This window comes from Chionomys nivalis, chromosome X (genome assembly GCF_950005125.1).
Source record: "Chionomys nivalis chromosome X, mChiNiv1.1, whole genome shotgun sequence".
NCBI classification, from domain to species: Eukaryota; Metazoa; Chordata; class Mammalia; order Rodentia; family Cricetidae; genus Chionomys; species Chionomys nivalis.
Window position 1 is genome coordinate 26,390,709 of NC_080112.1, and position 19,180 is coordinate 26,409,888.

General features: G+C 46.6%; 1 protein-coding gene across 1 annotated transcript; it reads left to right on the top strand.

Moving 5' to 3' along the window:
- Nucleotides 1–680: 680 nt before the first annotated feature.
- LOC130867575 (spindlin-2-like) lies at nucleotides 681–1,490 on the top strand. Its single transcript, XM_057759619.1, has one exon. It carries the CDS (start codon nucleotides 681–683, stop codon nucleotides 1,488–1,490), a length of 810 nt encoding a protein of 269 aa, XP_057615602.1.
- The last annotated feature ends 17,690 nt before the right edge of the window (nucleotides 1,491–19,180 follow it).

A 19,180-nucleotide genomic window follows, 5' to 3' on the forward strand; every position in this document is an offset into this window, starting at 1 on the left:
TTCCAATGAAAACGAAGAGGTATTCATGTTCACTAATAATTTCACGAGGACATTAGTGGGAAGAAAAAGCAAGTTCCTGGAGGAATGCTCAGGGCTCTGAGGTGAAGGATAAGGTGGAGGGAGGAGAGGATCTTTGCCTTGCTTCTCCTCTCTGCTTCCAAACAGGTTTGCTCAGGCCATGTGGGGGGCGAAGCACAGGGCGGGGACAGTTGAGTTTAAGAGTCACTGATCCCGCCGGGCGGTGGTGGCGCACGCCTTTAATCCCAGCACTTGGGAGGCAGAGGCAGGCGGATCTCTGTGAGTTCGAGACCAGCCTGGTCTACAAGAGCTAGTTCCAGGACAGGCTCCAAAACCACAGAAAAACCCTGTCTCGAAAAACCAAAAAAAAAAAAAAAGAGTCACTGATCCCAGCGTTTTGGAGGTCCTAATCCTGTTTCACATCTTCTGCCCCACTGCAGCTCTCCAGCCCTTCCCAACAACAACAGGGAACCCAGGAGAGCGCAGCACAGCAGCAGGCACCCAGCCAGGTATCCAGCATTGCCCTCAGGCTCCTGGGGTGGGGTGGGAGCCGGTTAGGGACCAGATTCCTGGAGTGGAGGCATCTAACAAGGGGTGTGTGTGAGTAAGTTGGCCCTTTATCCACTCAGCTAACTGTCTCTTCCCCTTTCTCCAATGGAGCCATGGACCCTGGCACCAGCACCCAGTATTTCTGGACCACTGAGGCCCAAGGGGAACTTACAGATGCCACTGCTGGGCACGACTTCTGTGACAACGATACCAACAAATCTGCAACCTTGACCAAGGAAAAACCTAAGCGGAAGAGGCAGAGGAGCAGATGTGCGTCCCTGGCCGAAAGGAACATCGTGGGCTGTAGAATTTCCCATAAGTGGAAGGAAGACGATGGTTCCATCACCCATTGGAAAGGAACGGTTCTGGACCAAGTGGCCATAAATCCCTCTCTCTATCTGGTGAAATATGACGGGATCGCTTGCATTTATTCGTTAGAACTTCATCAAGATGAAAGAGTGTTGGCCCTTAAAGTCCTCTCCGATAGAGTAAAACCATCCCCAGTCCCCGATCCCGACATTGCTGATACAATAATTGGCAAGGTGGTGGATCACATATTTGAGGGGGAGCATGGCTCCAAAAATCACTGGAGGGGGGTGGTTTTGGCAAAAGCGCCTCTTCTTAATAACTTCTTCTATATTACCTATACAAATGATCCCATCTTATACATGTACGAGCTTCTGGATGATTACAAAGAGGGCGATCTCCGAATCCTGCAAGTTTATAATGAGAATCCTCCACTAGATGTGGGTCTTAAATTTGTGGATGATCTCGTAGGAAAAGAGGTTGAATATGCCAATGATGATGGCAGCACAAGAGCGGGCAAGTTCATTGGCAAGATAGCAGCCCTACCATCGGTGTATCTTATCAAATTTGATGATGATTTTCATATCTATGTCTATGATTTTGTGGAAAATGTCTAATTGGCAAAGTTACACCACCACAATTGTTGAAATAAAGTTGTTATTTCTAGATGTTCAGAGGCTGGGGCTTTTAAGAGTGTGGGGAACTCTCCAGGGGCATAAGTTTGCCCTGACGAATACACATTTCTGTGTGTATGGCATGCTGTCTGTAAGCACTTTGCATTGTGGAAAACACTGGGTGTGTTTGGTTGGTGGAGCAGGAAAGGAGGGAACAGCTGTCAATTCAACCTGTGAGAGAAGGGAGCTAGTATCATCTAAAAATGGAATGGGACTTAGCAGGTCTGGTGGGGCAGGGAGGAGGAGAAGGAACTGGAGTTGAACTGTGGAGGGGGGGACTGCCTAGGGAGAAGTTGAGGGGAGCCAGAGTGAGAGAGAGGCTCCCTGGGGATGGGACAGAGGGAAGCGAGAAACGTGGATTGGGAAGAGCAGGAGGGATAACAGAGTGAAGCCTTCTGGCACCTTCTGGCTTTCAGAAAACCAAAGGAACTCCTGTAGGAGAATACACACAGTAGTGTGAACAGGGACACAGGAAGGATAGGAAAGAGCTGCTGTGCGGGGAGTTCCCTGAGGAGAGCCTCTGGGACTGCAGAGGCCAGGAGGATCCACACATAGTACACTCTGAGCTTAACTGGGAGGAGCATTCCAAGAAGAATGGCCTGATGCATCCACCTTCTTCTTTCTGGCTGTTTACTGTGGCAATGGTCAGCTGTCGAGCAAGGCACATGTGTTAGAGGGTCACTGAATGGCCTTTCTAAGGGCTTACTGGGAGAATGAAAGCCAATGTCAAGTTTGTATCTACATATCAGGCTTGTGTGTTTTCAGAGAGTCTGACACAGCCTGAAGCCTAACCATCTAGCAAGAGTTCATGGCTAGCTCTGGGCAAAGGGCAAGTGCTTTCTTTGGGAAAATGGATCCTTGGTGAATCCAGGAATAGCAGTCCCGACACTGTCCTCCTTGCTGGAATAACCCTTGCCTTCCTGGGGGGATGGAGCATCTGATGGCTGTGCCTCATGTCTCCATGGTATAGAGAGAACTTGGCTGTCCATGCTCTGTCACAGCTTCCTGGAGCCACGGGTGGTTCCATTCAGTGCCCAGGCAAAGGGAAACTGCCCTTCCTTAGGCGTCCCATTCTGGTTAGTGTTCTTCTTCTTCTTGTCCTTCTTCTTCATCTTCTTTGTCTTCTTAGCCGCAAAAGGAGGACACAAGACACAACAAAACCTACGTGGCGTGCGAGGTTTATTGCGGCGTGCAGAAGAGAAGGGGAAAAGAGAAAGAACAGATGGCATTTCAGCCTTTTAAAGGATCCCCCACGTCACGTGCGTCAAACACCACATTCTGTGCCTGTGCGGCCTTTGCGTGGAATGCTAGGGGCTCCTGGGAAATGTAGTTGCCCAGGCGAGCTCCACTCAGGGGCCTTCTGGGGAATAACATTCCCACCCTTTTTAATTTATTAAAAATCTGGGGGGTTGAGAGTCTTAATGGGTAGGGAATAGGGGCGTAGCCTGGTCTCTCATAACTGCTTCCTGCTGACTTTGGGCGTCAGGGATCCGGGGAGTATCGATTGTCCTGGTGATGTCCTGTTGATCATGTCCTGTCCGCTAACATTCTGAGGTGGCTGATTGAAGAAATCGCATCTGTCTGAGGGATCCGGGGAGTATCGATTGTCCTGGTGATGTCCTCTTGATCATGTCCTGTCCGCTGACGTTCTGAGGTGGTTGATTGAAGGAATCGCATCTGTCTGGCTTTTGGGTGCTAGAAAACAAAAGTCGCATTTGTAGAGAAGAAAAGAGGAGGTTTGGGAAATTAAAGAGGAGATTTTGGGAAATTAAAGGGGAGATTTGGGGTGGGGGGCTTTAGGAGGTTTGGGGTTAAGAATGACAAAAAATTGAATGGTACTTATTCCGTTAATGATCCGTTTGGGCCTGCTTCATTCAGGTGGGTTGGGATGTCTTCTTGGAGCTTAAAGGAAATGTCTTAAAAGAAATAAATGCTTAACCATGTATGATGTTTTGGGCATTACCTTAACATCCGGGAGACACTGCTGCAGTCAGTGGCGAACCTGTTGTGTCAAGGAACTTTGTTAAGAATTTGCTTACCACCTGAACCTTTGGCTCCGTGTCTGATGATGATTCAAATAAGAAGCTCAGCAGTTGCCAAAGCACGTATGCAGGGTGCCCAGCCCCGAGTGGTGAGGTCCATCTTCTTTGACAGGTATTCTACAGGTGCAAGAGAAGGTCCCAATTGATGTCCTAAGACCCCAAGGGCATATCCCTCCTTTTCTGTTACATAAAGAGAAAAAGGACGAGTTAAGTCCAGAAGATGAAGAGCTGGAGCCTGGATAAGAGCCCGTTGGAGTCTCTGGAAGGGTTTGGTAACAGGGTGGAGAAGGGGCTCATGCAGGGAGCCGAGAGCTGCTTAGTATAGGGGACAGGCAAGGAGAGAAAAGGAGGGGATCCAGGAATGCAGGAAACTGGCCACTCCCAGGAACGATAAAACCTCTTCTTTGGTGGAAGGAACTGCAAGAGATTGAATTAGTTTTTTTCTGTCCAGAGTGATAGCCTTTTGGGTTGGGTTTATGGCTAATCCCAAATACGTTACCTGAGTGGTGGACAATTGAGCCTTAGAAAGTGAGACTCTATAGGCCTTTTGGATAGGAAATTTAATAGGGCTGCAGTGTCTGTCTTGATGATCTCAAAAGACGGGCTGCATAGGAGAAGGTCGTCTACATATTGAATTAGTTTTGATTTATGGAGAGACAGTGAAAGCAGATCAGAGGGCAAAGCCTGGCCAAAGAGGTGTGGGCTGTCCCAGAATCCCTGGGGAAGGACAGTCCAGGTGAGCTGTGTGGAAAAATTAGTGTCAGGATCAGTCCAGGTAAAGGCAAAGATGTTTTGAGATTGAGGGCTGAGGGGAATGGAGAAAAAAGCATCCTTGAGGTCTAGAACTGAGAAGTGAGAGGTTCCTGGAGGAATGTTAGACAGAATGGTAAGGGAATTAGGGACGACTGGGTGAAGAGGAACAACAGCAGAGTTAATAAGCCGGAGGTCCTGAACCAAACGATAAGTTCCGTTAGATTTTTTAACAGCCAGTATAGGGGTATTAAAGAGGGAGGAGGTGCTGCAGAGCAGCCTTTTCCTCAAAAGGTCAGAGATAATAGGCTTAAGTCCTCTGAGGCTCTGGGAAGAGAGGGGGTACTGAGCTTGAGTAATATATTTGGTGGGGTTTTGTAACTGAATAACAATGGGGGAATGGTGTTTAACTACGGCGGGATTTTGGGTGTCCCACACCAGAGGATACACTTGGGAGGCTGGAAGAGGAAAAGACTCAATAGTGTCAGAAAGTTGGGGGCCCAGAAGAAGAAGAAGCTGCGTCACTGATGAATCTGGAATAAAGCAAATGGGGGTAGTGAAAGAAATGGAGGCTCCAACCTTAGTTAAAAGGTCCCTCCCCATAAGGGGTACTGGACAAGTTGGCATAACTAAGAATGAATGAGTGAGAAAAATACCTCTAAACACACAATTGAGTGGTGGAGTCTGTTGTGGTAAATAAGGCTGTCCCCCTACCCAGACAATAGGGGAACTTGAAGGAGAGGTTGGCCCCCAGAATTCCCTCAGAACCGAATACATTGCTCCGGTATCCAAGAGGAACAAGATGAGCCATCCTGACACAGTGAGAAGTACCCGTGGCTCCTGATTGCAGATGACAGTGGCAGTTGGGTCGTTAAGGGAGGAGCCTGGGCACCTTCAGTCATCCAGGGCCAAGCCCAATAGGTCAACTTGGGAATTTTTAGGGTCTAATGTCTCCATGCCACCAAGCACAAGAGGACAATCTACAGACCGGTGACCTTCCCTGTGACACCTTGGACAAGGTCCCCTAGGACTTTGATGGGGATTAGGGCATCCTCGGGCCCAATGACCCATCTTACCACACTTGAAGCACGGACCCGGTGGTTCACGCACCCTGGGAGGTAGGGGAGCAGCACGAACGGGACGAGACGGGTAGCCTGTCACCTCGGTCAGTTGAGCAGCCACGGCTATCACGTGGCGGTGGTTGCGAGCTTTGTCATGTCGTGCATGATACACTTTGAAAGCTGTCTCCAGGACTTTTGCCTGTGGGGCTAAAGGGCCTTTCTCCAAATGCCTGAGCTTGGCCTTGATGTCTGAATAACATTGATTTAAAAAATGAGTCATTAGTAACTGTCTGCCCTCCGGGGATTCTGGGTCCAAGTTCTTGAACTGCAAAAGGGCTTTCTTAAGGCATTCCAAAAATGCAGAAGGATTTTCCTTCATATCCTGGATAATCTCTGAAAGTTTAGAATAATTTACAGGCTTGAGGGCAGCCTTACGGAGGCCTGTGAGGAGACAAGTTAAAAATCGGTCCCTGGCCAAAACCCCACCCGGACTGTTATAGTCCCAGTGTGGTTCTTGGTCTGGGACTGCCTCTACCCCCGGAGGGTGGGAGGCTAGAGTTTGGTGAACTTTATCCGCATGTTGTCTGGCCTGCTCCCAGACCTGCCTGCGTTCCTCTGGAAGTAAGTTATTAGACAGGATCATAAAAATGCCGTGGAAAGTAAGGTTGTAGGATCGGGTAATATATTGAAATTCTTTTATAAAAGTGGTAGGATTAGATGTATAGGACCCAAGTAATTTGTTTATATGGGAAAGTTCCGACAGGGAAAACGGAACATGAACCCTAACCAATCCATCTGCACCAGCCACCTCCTGCAGCGGCAGGATGGCAGCAGGCTTGGCTTGGCTAGGATTAGGCTCTGTGGCGGCACATGAACGCGTGAGCAGAGGAGTGAAGGAGGGTGCCAGGGCAAGACATCCTGCACGAGAGGAAGGGGAACTCGGCGGGGCTTTGGAAGACCGAGGAGGTGGAGTAGGGCGGGAGGGAGATGGGGAGGATGAATCCGAAGAGGCTTCTGATGACCTGTATGACCTACGATGAGGAGAGGGGGAGTGGGAGGCGGTGGAGCCTGAGGAGCCGGATGGAGACCTGCTGACAGAAGAAGGATGTTTAAGTGAGACTCTTTTAGATCTGGAATAGGATTTGGGTGGGGTCTCCGGGGATCTAGAAGGAGAAAGGTGAGGTGAGGTTCTCTTATGCCTGGACCTGGAAGATTTACGTGGGACTTCCGGAGACCTAGAACTGGAAGGTTTACGTGAGGTGTCATAGTGAGAAAGCTCAGGTGAGGGCTTTGTATGCCTGGAAGAAACTTTGGAAGAAGAAGGCTTAGGTGAGGTGTCGCTTGACCGGGCAGAGCGGGAGGAGGTGGCTCTCCGAGACCGGGGGGGGGGGTGGAGGTTCTTCCACGGGGTCCATGGCAGGAGCAGAGGGTTCCTGGAGGGATGGCATTGCTAAGAACATATGTGCAGGTGAACAGTGAGCGGCAGCAGTGGGGTCAGTTTTAAGGGCCATGTAAAAGAACGCCATTATATACATCATTTCTTTCCACTTAGCTGAATGGTGGCAATAGTTAGCTAGCTACCGTAGAATATCGGGGTTGAAGGAGCCATGAGGAGGCCATTTGAAATTTCCATGTAATGAATATTTTGGCCATGTTTTTGAGCAGAGACAGATGAGTGTAGATAACTTAATGGAAGGAATTAGGGCGTGAGGCTGAAGAGCTTTCAAAAGCTGTCCTAGGGGAGAGGACGGGGGGACTGTTTTTGAAGGCTTAGCACCCATGGCTAGAACCGTGGAAACACCCGCAAAAGGCACCCAAAAGATGCCACGAACACTGGCAAGCCCGGGATACAGGCGTCCGAGTGACCAGGGGGCAGAGTTATAGCCTGACTGAATCCACTCTAGCCTCCGACGGAAGACGAAATCCCGGGCAGGAGGGAAACAGTCAGGCCAGGAGGCCGCCCGTTGCAGCCAATGTGCTCACACCATAGTGAGCCCGTATGTAAAGAAGACAGAAAAAGAGCAGAAAGAAGAGGTGAGAACTGGAAGCTCCGAGCTTCCAGGCGCGGGTGAAAACACGGGTCCAGCCGAGGGTGGAAGGCCAGCGGGGAGTGGTGAGTGTTAGCACCCATACCCAGGACACGCCAGAGAAAGCACAGGTCCAGCCGAGGGTGGAAGGCCGGGGGTGGGGGAGTGAGTGTTAGCACCCCTACCCAGGACACACCAGAGAAAGCAAAGGAGCTCAACTGGACAATCTCCGGGTGAGAGGGGCAGTTCAGCTAGCTGAAAGGAAAAACTCACCATTGAGCTGGTGATGGTCGCGGGGCTGCAGATGCACTACGTGGGTCTCGTTGTGGAGAGGTCCTCAGTCCTGACCGTGCCGCCGAGCGAGGAGGGAGCTCCAGGTAAAGCCGAAGCTCTGGCCCCGAGATCCGGGGCGGGCGGGTCTCCCAGGTTTCGGCACCAATGTTCTTCTCTTCTTGGTCTTCTTGGTCTTCTTCTTCTTCTTCTTCTTCTTCTTCTTCTTCTTCTTCTTCTTCTTCTTCTTCTTCTTCTTCTTCTTCTTCTTCTTCTTCTTCTTCTTCTTCCTCTTCCTCTTCCTCTTCCTCTTCCTCTTCTTCTTCTTCTTCTTCTTCGTCTTCTTGGTCTTCTTAGTAGTGAAAGGAGGACGCAAGACACAACAAAACCAACGTGTTGTGCGAGGTTTATTGCGGCGTGCAGGAGAGAAGGGGAAAAGAGAAAGAACAGACTGCATTCCAGCCTTTTAAAGGGTCCCTCATGCACATGCGTCAAACGCCATGTTCTGCGCTTGCGCAGCCTTTGTGTGGAATGCTATGGGCTCCTGGGAAATGTAGTTCCCCAGGCGAGCGACGCTCAGGGACCTTCTGGGAAATAACAGTTAGACTCCCTGAAAAGCCTATAGCAACTGACACCTTCTAGGTACCTCCTACCCAAACTAGCTCTGCCTTCCTTTTTAACCTGACAGCTACCCCTGATTGAGATGTGTGTACTTCTCTTTTGCAAGAGGGTGGTATCACCTGGAAATGGCATAGGGATGGGGATTGTGGCTTTGACTAAGTAATTCTTTTTTGCTGGAAACTGCCATTTGAAAGGGCTGGGCTCTGTGGGAAGAGGAATTGGGAATCCCAGGAAAGTGTCTCACAACTGTGGAATTCAGGACATGAATTCTTGTCCTCTTCTGATCTCTGATGTCATTCCCCAACCTTCCAAAGTCCCTCTGAGAACACTGTGTGTGCTCTGCCTCCTCCTTCACCTGTTGCCTCCAAAGAGAACTGTATTTCTGCTTCTTTCTGTGGGGGACACACTTGGAGCAAGCAAGGATCTGCCAGACACTGAAAGAAAGTGCTAACCCTCATGGATGCTCACCACCGAGCAAGCATTGACTCTATCGACAGTCTCAAGAATGCCACATGACAAGCACACCTCACAAGGGCAGCCTTAGTTTTCTTTCCTACATCATGTGGTTTTGTTCAGACAACACCAGCAGGTCCTCTGGGGAGCACTTCTGCCAGCTTCCATGTTTTGTTGGTTGGTTGTGTTTCTGCTGTGTTCTGCATCCAGTTAGACTTGTGGTAAGTTCATATCACATAAACGCCCTGAGATAGGACCCATCTCTCAACAGGGATACAAGGAAGGGTGGGTTGACCTCATTTTTACATTGGAAAGGTTTTAGTTGGCCACGCCTCGGTAAAATCTGAGTCCATGCCCTGGAAGGAGATTCATTTGCAGCTTTATGGCTAGAAGCATGGATACTTGTCTGATTTCATATGCTCAATCCCATGAAATTTTCATTCATTTGTTTTTATCTTCATCCCATAAACACTTTGGGTGGGCTGTACCAGACACTGTTCGGCACACAGAGGTGAGGTCATTGGATACAGCAGATGAATGAATTTTATCCTCATGAATATTCCTTTGTAATGTGTCAGATGTGTAGTTAACCATGTAGTTCGTAAATCTATGAGAAATATTTTCATATTGATATGTGATTTTAAAAAAAGGACATACCTAGGCCAGGATTGGGAAAATGAAGTTTGAAGATAATTTTTCATTTCTTCATTAAGGTTCTCTATCATCTTCAGAAAGTTATATTTAAGGACATTTTCTTTGCTTTTTCTGTGTTAGGATGTTCATGTCTTCTTTTTGTAGGACCACTAGGTTCAGGTGTTGCCACATTGTTCTTTAGGTTGTTATATGCATTCTTGCATTGGTGCCTAACCATCTCTTCCTTCAATTGGTGCAGGTAGGGCCTGTGGCTTAGGTGTTCTCTCTTCCTCCTGTTGCAGGTCGGACCATGTATCTGGTAGTTGCTGATGAGGCACTGGGGGCTCCTCTCCAGGCGCAGTCATGGCCAAGGCTCCAGATGTCATAGGTGCAGTGGAGAATGGTTGCTCCGGAGTCTCTGGGGTTTGGTGGTTGTGGTGGGGCATAGGATGTTTCTCAGTGAGTTAGGACCTGGAGAGCAGGGCCATCCAGATGGGAACACAGACACTCACCTCTTCAGGGGCAGCCAGGACCAAGGCTCTGGTGGTCTGAGATGCGATGGGGGTTGGCTGTGGGTGTGGGGGCACTCCTTCCAGGTCGCTGGGGCCTAGCTTGTTGGGGTGGGGCACGGGATGTGCCTCCTGGGGCTACATTCCAGAGACCTGCTGGGCCCTCCAGTCGTGAACACAGACACTCACCTCTTTGAACCCAGACACTCACCTATCCAGGGGCAACCAGTGTCAAGGCTCTGGTGATCAGAGATGTGGTGGGGATCGGCTGTGGGTATGGAGAGAGTGTTCCCAGGTGTCTGGGGGCTAGAAGGGTGGGGCTGGGGCACAGGATATATATACCTCTCAAGATTGGAGTCCATAGAGCTTGATATTATTTTATATTTCAGCAATGAACTTACTTTTTACCCACACATTTCTAAATTTTAAAGAGTTTTCATTCATTTCTTTCTTTGTTTATTATTCATTTAATGTGTATGTACATACGTATGCATGAGTTTATGTGCACCAAATATGTGGGGAGGGCTTGTGGAGTCTAGAATAAGGCTTTGAATCCCCCAGAGTTTGAGTTGCAAGAGGCCGTGAACAGCCTTGTGGCCTAAACCTCTTGGAAATGTGATATGTTAAAAAAAGATGGGTGAAAATAAATAAATAAATAAATAAATAAATAAATAAATAAATAAATAAATAATAAATAAAAGGTGGGTGACCATTTTAAACCAGAACCAAGAGAGGAGTAGATTGGGGACAGTGGGGAGACAGGGGATGAGAATAGGAGGACAGGGGAGAGGGGGAACTGCAGTTGGGATATAAAATAAATGAAAAAATTTAATGTAAAAAACACATGGGTGACATTGTTCCCTACAAAAGCAGTTCTAGCCAGCCAATTCAACAGCCCATCAACATTGATGGAACCCATACCCAGGATCCTTGTCTTCTCTGGTGGGTAGGACTTTACTGAATGCCTCAAAATTTACAAAAAAGGGGCACATAACACCATCCAGCTCAGTCTGTCTGGCGCTGGGGGCAAATCCTCAGGGCAAGTAGGCAGGCGAGACTTCCTTTGTTTCACTGGCCCGCCTGCACCAATCAAGGTGGGCGCTTTGTTTACGAACTGCCCAGCCTACAAGGGGATCTGATCTCGGCACCAGGAGAGATAGCAGTGCGGTGAGTTTGTGACCAGCAGCGAGTTTGTGACCAGCGGCGGCGGAAGCAGCCCTGGACAGGGAACTCTGAAGTTCCTCATCCCCCACCCTATACTCCCCGGGCTCCCTGCAGGGGCTCTACCCCCCCATACTGCCTCTCTCTTCTTGTCCCACCCAGCTTGCATCCGGAACCCTTCTTCCTTCTGTCCCCTTTCCTCTTTGGGCACATAACACCATCCAGCTCAGTCTGTCTGGCGCTGGGGGCAAATCTTCAGGGCAAGTAGGCAGGCGAGACCTCCTTTGTTTCACTGGCCTGCCTGCACCAACCAAGGTAGGCGCTTTGTTTATGAACTACCCAACCTGCACGGAGATCTGATCTCGGCACCAGGAGAGTCAGCAGAGGGTGAGTTTGTGACCAGCGGCGGCAGAAGCAGCCCTGGACAGGGAACTCTGAAGTTCCTCATCCCCCTCCCTATACTTCCTAGGCTCCCAGCAGGGGCACTACACCCCGCATACTGCCTCTCTCTTCTTGTCCCACCCAGCTTGCATCCGGAACCCTTCTTCCTTCTGCCCCCTTTCCTCTTTGGGCACATAACACCATCCAGCTCAGTCTGTCTGGCGCTGGGGGCAAATCCTCAGGGCAAGTAGGCAGGCGAGACTTCCTTTGTTTCACTGGCCCGCCTGCACCAATCAAGGTGGGCGCTATGTTTACGAACTGCCCAGCCTGCACGGGGATCTGATCTCGGCACCAGGAGAGACAGCAGTGCGGTGAGTTTGTGACCAGCGGCGGCAGAAGCAGCCCTGGACAGGGAACTCTGAAGTTCCTCATCCCCCACCCTATACTCCCCGGGCTCCCTGCAGGGGCTCTACCCCCCCATACTGGCTCTCTCTTCTTGTCCCACCCAGCTTGCATCCAGAACCCTTCTTCCTTCTGTCCCCTTTCCTCTTTGGGCACATAACACCATCCAGCTCAGTCTGTCTGGCGCTGGGGGCAAATCCTCAGGGCAAGTAGGCAGGCAAGACCTCCTTTGTTTCACTGGCCTGCCTGCACCAACCAAGGTAGGCGCTTTGTTTATGAACTACCCAACCTGCACGGAGATCTGATCTTGGCACCAGGAGAGACAGCAGAGGGTGAGTTTGTGACCAGCGGCTGCAGAAGCAGCCCTGGACAGGGAACTCTGAAGTTCCTCATCCCCCTCCCTATACTCCCTGGGCTCCCTGCAGGGGCTCTATACCCCGCATACTGCCTCTCTCTTCTTGTCCCACCCAGCTTGCATCCGGAACCCTTCTTCCTTCTGCCCCCTTTCCTCTTTGGGCACATAACACCATCCAGCTCAGTCTGTCTGGCGCTGGGGGCAAATCCTCAGGGCAAGTAGGCAGAGGAGATTTCCTTTGTTTCACTGGCCTGCCTGCAACAAGCAAGGAGAGACATCACTAGAGAACCAGGAGAGCTATCACTGCAGAGAGCCATCACTGGGAAGGTACATCAGTAGGCAAAAAGACCTGATCCGGTAAAAGAAGTTCCATAGGGGAGCATTTGGAGAAAGAGATGGGCAGGCGCCAATGCAAGAATTCACCTAACAATCTGAAAAACTATATGAAACCACCAGAACCCAGCGACCTCCCAACAGGAGGACATGAACACCTTAATCACGAAGAAGTAGATAAAATTGACTTTATGAAAGTGATTGACGCCCTTAAACAACATGTAAAAAATGCCCTTATAGAAATGGATGAGAAGTATAACAGAAAGTTTGAAGAATTGAGTAAATCAGTGAATGATACCCTAGGAAATCAAGGAAAAACAATCAAACAGATAATGGAAACAGTTCAAGACTTAAAAACTGAAATGGAGGCAAAGAAGAAAACACAAACAGAAGGCCAGCTGGACAGGGAAAATCTAGGTAAACGAATAGAGACTACAGAAGCAAGCATAACCAACAGAATACAAGAGATAGAAGAAAGAATCTCAGATTCTGAAGATACCATAGAGAAAATAAACACGCTGATCAAAGAAAACAGCAAGGCCAACAAATTCTCATCACAAAACATTCAGGAAATATGGGACACAATAAAAAGACCAAACCTAAGAATAATAGGAATAGAAGAAGGAGAAGAAGTGCAGCTCAACGGTCCAGAAAATATATTTAATAAAATTATAGAAGAAAACTTTCCCAACCTAAAGAAAGATATACCTATGAAGGTTCAAGAAGCATACAGAACACCGAATAGGCTGGATCAAAAAAAAACATCCTCTCACCGTATAATAATCAAAACACAAAGCATACAGAATAAAGAAAGAATACTAAGAGCAGCAAAGGAAAAAGGCCAAGTTACTTATAAAGGTAAACCTATCAGACTTACACCTGACTTCTCTATGGAAACCATGAAAGCCAGAAGGTCCTGGATAGATGTACTGCAGAAACTAAGAGACCATGGATGCAAACCCAGACTACTATACCCAGCCAAGCTTTCGTTCACTATAAATGGAGAAAACAAAATTTTCCAGGATAAAAACAAATTTAAACAATACGTAGCCACAAATCCAGCCTTACAGAAAGTAATAGAAGGAAAATCACTAACAAAGGAGTCCAACAATGAACACAATATCTCAGACAACTAGAGACCCTTCACCAGCGCAACACAAAGAAGGGGAACACACAAAATTTACAACTTAAAAAATGACCGGAGTTAACAATCACTGGTCATTAATATCACTTAATGTCAATGGACTCAACTCTCCTATAAAAAGGCACAGACTAAGAGATTGGATACGAAAACAGGATCCAACATTCTGCTGTTTACAAGAAACACACCTCAACCACAAAGACAGGCACCTACTCAGAGTAAAGGGTTGGGATAAGGCTTATCAAGTAAATGGACCTAGGAAACAAGCAGGGGTGGCCATACTAATTTCTAACAAAGTTGACTTCAAACTTAAATCAATCAGGAGAGATGGAGAGGGACATTTTCTACTCATAACAGGAACAATTCATCAGGATGAAGTATCAATCCTGAATATCTATGCCCCTAATATAAAAGCACCCACGTACGTAAAAGAAACATTGTTAAAACTCAAGGCAGCCATCAAACCGCACACATTAATAGTAGGAGACTTTAATACTCCTCTCTCACCAATGGACAGGTCAATTAGACAGAAACCTAACAGAGAAATAAGAGAAAGAATGGAGGTAATGAATCAAATGGACTTAATAGACATCTATAGAATATTCCATCCAAATAGGAAAGAATATACCTTCTTCTCTGCAGCTCATGGAACCTTCTCAAAAATCGACCACATACTCGGTAACAAAGCAAACATCCACAGTTACAAAAAAATATTAATAACCACCTGTATCTTATCAGATCACGATGGAATAAAGCTAGAATTCAGCAACAATGCTACCCCCAGAAAGCCTACAAACTCATGGAAACTGAATAGTCAACTACTGAACCATACCTGGATTAAGGAAGAAATAAAGTAAGAAATTAGACTCTTCCTTGAAGACAATGAAAATAAAGAAACAACATACTCAAACCTATGGGACACTATGAAAGCAGTCCTGAGAGGAAAGTTCATAGCACTAACTGCCCCCTTAAAGAAAACAGAGAAAGCACACATTGGAGACTTAACAGCCCACCTGAAAGCTCTAGAAAAAAAAGAAGCAGACTCACCTAGAAGGGGTAGAAGACTGGAAATAATCAAACTGAGGGCTGAAATCAACAAAATAGAAACACAGAAAACAATTGAAAGAATCAATGAATCAAAAAGCTGGTTCCTGGAGAAAATCAACAAGATTGATAAACCCCTATCCAAACTAATCAAACGGCAGAGAGAGAATTTGCAAATTAATAAGATCAGAAATGAAAAGGGGGACATAACCACAGACACAGAGGAAATTCAGAAAATCATTAGATCTTACTACAAAAGCCTGTATGCCACAAAACTGGAAAATGTAAAAGAAATGGACGCTTTTTTAGATAAATACCATATACCAAAGTTAAACCAGGACCAGGTGAACAACCTAAATAGACCTGTTAGTCGTGAAGAATTAGAAGCTGTTATCAAAAACCTCCGTTCCAAAAAAAGTCCAGGACCAGATGGTTTCAATGCGGAATTCTACCAGAACTTCCAAGAAGACCTAATACCTATTCTCCTTAATGTATTTCACAATATAGAAACAGAAGAGTCATTGCCAAATTCCTTTTATGAAGCTACAGTAACTCTGATACCAAAACCACACAAAGACCCAACCAAGAAAGAGAATTACAGGCCAATCTCACTCATGAACATCGACGCAAAAATCCTCAACAAAATTCTGGCAAACCGAATCCAAGAACACATTAGAAAAATTATCCATTATGATCAAGTAGGCTTCATCCCAGAGATGCAGGGCTGCTTTAACATACGCAAATCTATCAATGTAATCCATCATATAAATAAACTGAAAGAAAAAAACCATATGATCATTTCATTAGATGCTGAAAAAGCATTTGACAAAATTCAACATCCCTTTATGATAAAAGTCTTGGAGAGATTAGGGATACAAGGGTCATACCTAAATATAATTAAAGCTATATACAGCAAGCCGACAGCTAATATCAAATTAAATGGAGAGAAACTTAAAGCCATCCCACTAAAATCAGGAACACGCCAAGGCTGTCCACTCTCTCCATACCTCTTCAATATAGTTCTCGAAGTTTTAGCAATAGCAATAAGACAACATAAGGGGATAAAGGGGATTCAATTTGGAAAGGAAGAAGTTAAACTTGCATTATTTGCAGATGATATGATAGTGTACATGAGCGACCCCAAAAACTCCTCCAAAGAACTCCTACAGCTGATAAACGCCTTTAGTAATGTGGCAGGATACAAGATCAACTCCAAAAAATCAGTCGCCCTCTTATACACAAAGGATATGGAAGCAGAGAGAGAAATAAGAGAATCATCACCTTTCACGATAGCCACAAACAGCATAAAATATCTTGGGGTAACTCTAACCAAGGAAGTGAAAGATCTATTTGACAAAAACTTTAAGGCATTGAAGAAAGAAATTGAAGTGGATACCAGAAAATGGAAGGATCTCCCTTGCTCTTGGATTGGGAGAATCAACATAGTAAAAATGGCAATTCTACCAAGGGCAATTTATAGATTCAATGCAATCCCCATTAAAATCCCATCAAAATTCTTCACAGATCTTGAAAGGACAATAATCAACTTTATATGGAGAAACAAAAAAACCAGGATAGCCAAAACAATCTTATACAATAAAGGAACTTCTGGAGGCATTACCATCCCTGACTTCAAACTCTATTACAGAGCTACAGTAATGAAAACAGCGTGGTACTGGCATAAAAACAGAGAAGTCGACCAATGGAATCGTATAGAAGACCCAGATTTTAACCCACAAACCTATGAACAACTGATTTTCGATAAAGGAGCTAAAAGTATACAATGGAAGAAAGAAAGCATCTTCAACAAATGGTGCTGGCACAATTGGATGTCAACGTGTAGAAGAATGAAAATAGACCCATATCTATCACCATGTACAACACTCAAGTCCAAATGGATCAAAGACCTCAATATCAATCTGAACACACTGAACCTGATAGAAGAGAAAATGGGAAGTACCCTACAACATATGGGCACTGGAGATCGCTTCCTATGTATAACCCCAGCAGCACAGACATTAAGGGCAACATTGAATAAATGGGACCTCCTGAAACTGAGAAGCTTCTGTAAAGCAAAGGACACTGTCATTAAGACAAAAAGGCAGCCTACTGACTGGGAGAAGATCTTCACCAACCCCGCAACAGACAAAGGTCTGATCTCCAAAATATATAAAGAACTCAAGAAACTAGACTTTAAAAGGATAATTAACCCAATTAAAAAATGGGGCACTGAACTGAACAGAGAATTCTTAACAGAAGAAGTTCAAATGGCCAAAAGATACTTAAGGTCATGCTCAACCTCCTTAGCGATCAGAGAAATGCAAATCAAAACAACTTTGAGATATCTTACACCTGTCAGAATGGCTAAAATCAAAAACACCAAGGATAGCCTTTGCTGGAGAGGTTGTGGAGAAAGGGGTACCCTCATCCATTGCTGGTGAGACTGCAAACTTTTGCAACCACTTTGGAAATCAGTGTGGCGTTTTCTCAGAAAAATTGGGATCAATCTACCCCTGGACCCAGCAATACCACTCTTGGGAATATACCCAAGAGATGCCCTATCATATGACAAAAGCATTTGTCCAACTATGTTCATAGCAGCATTATTTGTAATAGCCAGAACCTGGAAGCAACCTAGATGCCCTTCAATGGAAGAATGGATGAAGAAAGTGTGGAATATATACACATTAGAGTACTACTCTGCGGTAAAACAATGACTTCTCGAATTTTGCATGCAAATGGATGGAAATAGAAAATACGATCCTGAGTGAGGTAACCCAGACCCAAAAAGAAGAACATGGGATGTACTCACTCATAATTGGTTTCTAGCCATGGATAGGGGCCACTGAGTCTATAATTTGTGATCCTAAAGAAGCTAAACAAGAGGGTAAACCCAAGGAAAAACATATAGATATCCTCCCAGCTATGGGAAATAGACATGACTGATGGGCAAAAAATTGGAATCTTGGGGGTGGGGTGGGATGGGGATGAGGGGTGATGGGGATAGAAAAGTGTGAAGGAGAGGATGAGGGGAACTGGGGGAATCGGGGTGATTGGGGATAAAGGAAGGTTGGATAGGGGAGCAGGGAAACTCATACCTTAGGTAAGGGAGCCACCTAAGGGTTGGCAAGAGACTTGAACTTGGAATGGTTACCAGATGCCCAGGGCAATGTCCCCAGTTAGTTCACTGGGGCACCTGAGGATAGGGAACCTGAAATGAACCTATCCTATAATCATACTGATGAATATCTTGCATATCGCCATAGAACCTTCATCTAGTGATGGATGGAGATAGAGCCAGAGACCCACACCGGAGCACCGGACTGAGCTCCCAAGGTTATAATGAGGAGCAGAAGGAGAGAGAACATGAACAAGGAAGTCAGGACCATGAGGGGTGCACCCAACCACTGAGACAGTGGGGCCGATCTATTGGGAGCTCACCAAGGCCAGCTGGACTGCTACTGAAAAAACATGGGATAAAACCGGACTCTCAGAATGTGGCGGACAATGAGAGCTGACGAGAGGCCAAGGAGAATGGCACAGGAACTTTCATCTGGCGATAGATCGAGAGAGAGAGACAGAGACCCAATTTGGAGCAACGGTCTGAGCTCTTAAGGTCCAAATGAGGAGCAGAAGGAGGGAGAACATGAGCAAGGAAATCAGGACCACGAGGCGTGCACCCACCCACTGTGACAGTGGAACTGATCTATTGGGAGCTCTCCAAGGCCAGCTGGACTGGGACTGAATAAGCATGGGTTGAAACTGGACTCTCTGAACATGGCGGACAATGAAGGCTGATGAGAAGCCAAGGACAATGGCACTAGGTTTCAATCCTAATACATGAACTGGCTTTGTGGGAGCGTAGCCTGTTTGGATGCTCACCTTCCTGGGCCTGGATGGAAGTGGGAGGACCTTGGTCTTCCTGTAGGGCAGGGAATTTGGACTGCTCTTCAGTATCGAGAGGGAGGGGGAATGGACTGGGGGGAGGAGAAGAGGAGTGGGGATGGGGGAGGGGAGTGGGGGGAGGGGGCAATGTGTGGGAGGAGGGGGAGGGAAATGGGAAACGGGGAGCAGTTGGAAATTTTAATTAAAAAAGAATAAAAAAAAATTTACAAAAAAAAATTAGATGCCAGTGTTCATCTAACATGAATAATTGATATATATTATTCTTCCTCTGGCTCAGAAATTCTGATTTTCCCAATTGTTTTTAGTAAATCAAGTTGTATCTCTCCCCTTCCCTCCCCCTCCTTCTCCTATTTCCTCCCTACAGTTTCCCCTCCCAGATTTTCCAATCTGATCCCCTTTCTAAACAGTTTCCTGATTTGTCTTGGGAGCTGAGGCAGCTATGGGATCCACGGCAGGAAGACAGCACAGGAGACTGAGGGCAGCGAGGTTCTCTTACAGATGCCCGTCATTAGAGTCTTAATCCTCCAGGACCGGTTTCATTGTT